The sequence below is a fragment of the Grammomys surdaster genome, unplaced genomic scaffold, assembly GCF_004785775.1.
Source record: "Grammomys surdaster isolate TR1022 unplaced genomic scaffold, NIH_TR_1.0 188, whole genome shotgun sequence".
Classification (NCBI taxonomy): domain Eukaryota; kingdom Metazoa; phylum Chordata; class Mammalia; order Rodentia; family Muridae; genus Grammomys; species Grammomys surdaster.
The window spans coordinates 12,568,452-12,574,451 of record NW_021604633.1 but is presented as its reverse complement, the minus strand read 5'-3'; the positions used below and the strand labels follow the sequence as shown (position 1 = coordinate 12,574,451).

At 31.1% G+C, this 6,000-nt stretch overlaps 1 protein-coding gene across 4 annotated transcripts in view; it reads right to left on the bottom strand.

Moving 5' to 3' along the window:
- The window catches only part of Dgkb (diacylglycerol kinase beta), a 644,882-nt gene that overhangs the window by 374,417 nt on the left and 264,465 nt on the right, over positions 1-6,000 (bottom strand). For all 4 annotated transcript variants that reach the window (XM_028768913.1, XM_028768911.1, XM_028768912.1 and 1 more), the window contains one exon: positions 5,118-5,192. In XM_028768913.1, coding sequence (XP_028624746.1) covers positions 5,118-5,192 — 75 coding nt within the window. The remainder of the gene's footprint in view (positions 1-5,117; positions 5,193-6,000) is intronic.

Genomic DNA, 6,000 nt, shown 5'->3' with positions numbered 1-6,000 from the left:
GGGGTAAGGGGATAACATATGAAATGTAAATAAAATATCCAATTAAAAAAAAAAGAAAGAATAATGTTTTTGCCAAGATGACCTGCTCTACCAAAAATTGATTTCAATTTCTCACCAGAGAAACTAGTGGTATCATTAATGCAAAAGTTTTACTAAATTTATGATATAGCGGTGTAAATATCCAGTGATTTACCTACATGTAAATGAATTTCCAGACATTGTGAACAATAGATTGAAGTCATTAGGTAGTAAGAATTTCTTTCATTCAATGGAGACGGTTATTGCTTGAAATTTTTGAAATCTTCTGACATAGTTCATTGGCTTCAAGCTAATCACAGCCCATTAGCACTCCACTAAAACCACAAAAAAACCCTGTAGTGGGGAAGCCATATGTGATCTACAGGAAAACCTCATTCACAAAATAATATAAAAAGAGCCTTTCTTCATTTTGTTTTGAGATTATGCTATCATGATAAAATTTCTCCCTTCTCTTTCCTCCCTCTAAAGCATCCCATATATACCTCTTCACTCTCTTTTAATTATATGTTCACGCACGTGCACACACACACACAGACACAGACACACACACACACTCCTAAATGTGGCTTGTTTAGTCCGTAAAATGGAAGTATGTTTTCAGATCTGACCATTTGGTATTGTATAACCTCTCCCCTGGAAGATGTATTTCTCTCATTTTCAGCATTCTTTAGTTAACCATGTAAAGAGTTGAGGCCGTCTGGTCTTTCTCCCAACCACATCAGCATATCTATCTTTTTTTTTTGTCTTAACTAAGCTCATTTTTAGACAAAAATGATGGTGATATTCTATGGGTGTGGCTTCTGAAATGACCAGGAGACATAGGCTTGAGTAAGGCCCCCAGTACTCTGCCTCTGTAATCTGTGTAATCTCTCAGCTTCAAGTTACTTTGCTTTCTGCACAATAACAGATTTGCGCTTTGAAAAATTAAGCGCAAATGACTCTTGGATTGTCCTAGGTTATTATATTTTACAATAAGAATATAAAACAATAAATAGAGTTAGTGGTGTGCGTTTGTTATTGTGTCATGTATGTATATGTATGTATGTATACATATGTGTGAATAGTATTAATGTTTAAATATTTACATGTCTAGATATGTCTGTTAGAATGTTTTCTTTATTCTTAGAATGTTTAGGCATCTGGATAAATAATAATCTACAAACAATGACATATAGCTTTCTAACTACTATTCCAATGCTGGAGGAACTCAGCATTGAGTTTTTATTTCCAAATTTTTAGGTCCAACTTAAATATTTGTAGATTAATAAAGGTAAAAAATATTAAATAGACTGCTGTAATGAAGAACACAAGCTTATTTGCCTTATACATTACAGTCTAAATAATAAAAGTTCAATGTTTTCAAATTTTTATGTGTCCTCATTCACATAACAACTGAAATCTGGAAGAATTCAAATGTGGCAAGTCATGTATAAGGCAAATAAGCTTGTGCTCTTCATTACAGCAGACTATTCAATAGTTCTTACCTTTATGGATCTATAAATATTTAAGTTGGACCTAAAAATTTGGAAATGAAGTAGAGTTCCTCCAGCATCCAAGTCAAAGCCAAATATGCCTGTATGTTTAATTGTGAAACAGCTACAATATCCCCTGCATTGTACTTTACAGTTATTTGTGTGAAAAAGTGGGGTGAATACATCACATTGACATTGGGGAATAACAGATTATTTTATTTCCTGGACAGTTGTAGTTGAGTTGAATTTCAATACACACTTTGTGGTATGTCATTTTGTGATAAGACAGAATCACCTCTGACATGATTCTGTAACAAGAGACATATGTAAGAGTCATAATCTCTGATTAAAGAGAGGTTTTATTTAAATAGAAATATGGTAGGAAGTTTGTTACATAAGATGATATTTTAAATTAAGAAAACAACAAAATATGTGGGATCTGTTATATAAATTCCAAGTTGTTAGTAGGAAAATGTCTCAAGGTTTCACTTACAGACACATGTCTTATATATGACGAGTGCATAGACTGAGTGTCGTTATATTTTAAAAGAGTATCTGTCTTATATTTAGTTCTAGTATATAGAACAAAAAATCTATCAACTATATTACTCATGATAAATTATATACTTACTTATGATGAATATTATATAATTTTCCTATTTTAAAAATTTTATATTTTATTTCAATTTCTTAAATACATTTTAATTAAAATTTTAGTGGTTATCTTGCAATAAACTACTTATGCTTTTTAGTCGTTTAAATATAAAAAAAGTTACTTTACGTGTATACAAAAAATTGAGATGAATTTGGTTGACATAAAAGTAGCAATTAGAGAGTATGTAAGAAGTGCCATAAACGTTTATTTTAATTACATGGGAGAAAAATAACATTATCCTCTAAAGACTAGAAAGGTACATTCATCATATAAACCATTTTTTGAAAGCAGCCAACACATTTGTTAGTAATCTTCTATTCAGTTAATTATATTCACCATAAGGAAAGGGGTCACTTGTGTAAAACACTTAAACATAACATGCCTCGAAAATGATAATCAGTACCAGAGAGAAAATTCTTAGAAGGAGATGCTATACACACTCATATGTATATGGTGTAAATCTCTCATAGGACTGGGAACAAAACAGACCAGAAAGGTGATTCAGATGAAATTCATAAATCACAAAGGATGTTCGATTAATGGACATATTCTGTAGATTGGAATGAACAATGTCCTGAAAGAGGAAATCTACAAAGGGACTGACTTATTACCAAGGACAGCATAGCTAGAAGCAGGGGATCAAGGAGACATAAGATAGCTATGAAAAAGAGAGAGAGACAATGACAGTACAGCTCACTCAGAGCTTCCTGTGGGATAAAGCCAATGGACAGTTTCCAATGTAAGTTCAGGCCTACATCTGGGACATTGTGTGGACACGGTTATGAATATTTTAACTCATAAAAGATCCCGGTGAAGCAGTGAACAAATGAACACATTTTGAAGAATCTATTTGATTTATATCTAAAAAAAAAGATATGTTCACTTCCTATCTCATCTATTTTCTAATGAATCTCTATGTAAAGACCAGACAGGTTTTGGAAAAGATCAGATATCAAAATTAAGAGTGTATAAAAACACAGAGAAAGGGTCCAATGGGAGACAAGAAGTGTTAAGGTGAGCAAGATTGATGTTATCAATGTATGTGACATATAGTTATGAAATTGTCATCATGAAGACTAGAATTATGCATAACTAATATGGCATGAAAATTTTCACATTGTCTAAGTAGTAAAGGAGGAAGAATATTTTAATGACCCAATCTTAGAGGAAAGAATTTCCTACAAGTTATATAATACTAAGTATTCATTCAGCACAGAATTAGTTATTAAAAATAAATGTGTACATAGAGAAAATAAAAACTATAAACTAAAATCAGAAAAATAAATTTGAACAATTCTTAATGAGTATAATAATATTTATGAGGTGATATATTTAAATAAACATTAAGATGAGAAAAGCTAATTGAAAAACGAAAAGAATCCATGTTGTATGTAAGCACAGAAAAGGTTAGTCTGCATGAGAAAATGTCACCTGATCATATATAGCTATTATATATTAAATATAGGTTATTATATGTTGTGTATAATATATTAATATATATCATTATTCATTATATAAAATAATATGTGTAGAATATATAGTATTTAATATAGTATATAGGTTGTTTTGTATATATAGTTACATGGATAGTTATACAGATAGTTATTTATATATATAAACATAGTTATGTATAAATATCCATACAACTGTATAACTATATAGTTATATGGAGTTTTATATACATATGTATGTGTATGTTTGTGTGTGTGTGCCTGTATTTCAGTCCTGAGCATATAGCCCAAGAACTCCATATTCCACCACAGGGAAACTTGCATACCCATGTTTTTTGCTGCTTTATTCACAGGGGACAGGAAATAACACAATGTAATATAAATCTTAGAGCAAGCCTACCACCAAGGGTGACAAGAAACTCCTCAGTGTTTGGAAACCTGTCCTGGATGACAAGCAGAACTCTAGATAACTACAGTTTTGGGAGATTATGCTAACTGAGTTTTATTAACATGATTTTGCATATATTTTCATAGTATAAATTTTATTCGTTTTTAAGGGAACAAACTATTTGAGTACTTAGTTCCCAGTTCTTGGGAAACAACCAACAGGACTTATTTTAATCTCTATTTTGCTTTCTTTTGATCTAACAGGAGTCACAAAACCTTATTCAGCTTCTCTCTGCTTTATGTAGTCTAATGTTTACTCCCATGCTGCTAGAGAGAAAAGAGGTCACTGCAAGAGGATGACATTAATAACTTAATGAGGCCAAATTAATGATAATTAAGTTCAGTCTATATTTATGAAATCAAAAGTACATGTTTTATGTTGAAAATATAATTTTATCCCTCTATGCCTTACCTATTAATAATAAACTAGATTATAAGAGAGTGGTATTCATTAGATTCTGCAGATAATAAATGAGAAAATTATATTATCATTTCTAGTCTTTGTTAACTAGTTTCTTTTTTCAGTCTGTAACAAATCTATACTTAATTTTAAACAAGTAAAAGACAGCAATTCTTCTAACAAGACTTAGTTGCTTTCCTTCTAGTTCTGCTGTGTGTGTGTATGTGTGTGTGAATATGTGTGTGAGTCTGAGTGTGTGACTTTGTTGGTGAATATGTGTGTGAGTGTGTGTATGTGTGTGTTGGAGTGTATGTGTCAATGAAAAAATGTGTACGTGAGTTTGTGTTTATGTGTATGTTTGAGGGTTTGTGTATCCATGTGTGTCAGTGAATGTGTGTGTGTGTGTGTGTGTGTGTATCTGTTTCTTATTTTTAATAGTGCCTACAATATTTAGAACAAACGCCAACCTGATGTACGTTGCTTGCTGTTTTGAAGAAGATCATGTACATCTGCCCCTCTTATACAGATGTCATTTTTTTCATATACAGTTCTCTGCAGAAGTTATATGACTTTTCTGAACACATCGCACTTGTTACTTGATTAGTAACTATCAAGCAGTCAATGATAATGAAGTAAACCTCATGCTTACTTACCCTGGCATGGGTCCATTCCCAGAAAGACTGTAAACTTGACGAGGATTTAGGAGATACTGAAATTTTCTGTAAATTCTATAAATGGGATAAGTATGAAATGCAGAGAATTTAGTAAAAAAAAAGGAATAATTTCAAAAAATTACACACCCCAATGTCATAAGTATACAGCTTTATATTTAAAGATATTTTATAAATTCATCCTGTTAAGATCAGATTTATTACTGCTCAAAGAACTAATGGCCCTTTAAAGAAAGGAGGTAGACATTGCAACGATAATACAGTATGGAAGTTACAAATGATTCTTACACTGACATAATGCAGCAACTGTTAGTCCTCCATAAACATTATTTAATAAATTATAACTTAAATAAATTTTTAAATGTATTTCAGTATAAACTTGTTAAATATCTTCTCTTAATAGATAGCTATGAATATATGCTTCTCTCCACAGATATCAATATTGTTATCAGATATAATTAATAAAAACAAGAATTAGTCCATATGTGTAGTAGGATTATATATATTATAGTATACATTTGTTAAAGTAAAGAAAGTAGACATTTGTACATGAACATTTGCAGCTTACAAAATTTCTAAATTGTTCCAATTGTTCCATTTTAAATATCTTACTTTCTGAAAGAAATTAATCTATTACCTCATCCCTAAATCTGCAAACCCTCCATTCTTTTTACCTTAATTTATTATATTATAAAATGTCTAAAGAAATATTTTAGAATCATTCTCTGTCAGTGTTCTTTCCAACTCCCTGAACAGAAAGACAATCATCTTCATTGAGAACCTACAGCTCATCTTTGAACTTTCTTCTTAGACTACATCCTTGGTAAGATGCTCCTGGCTGACAACACGACCTTTCACGAATCCA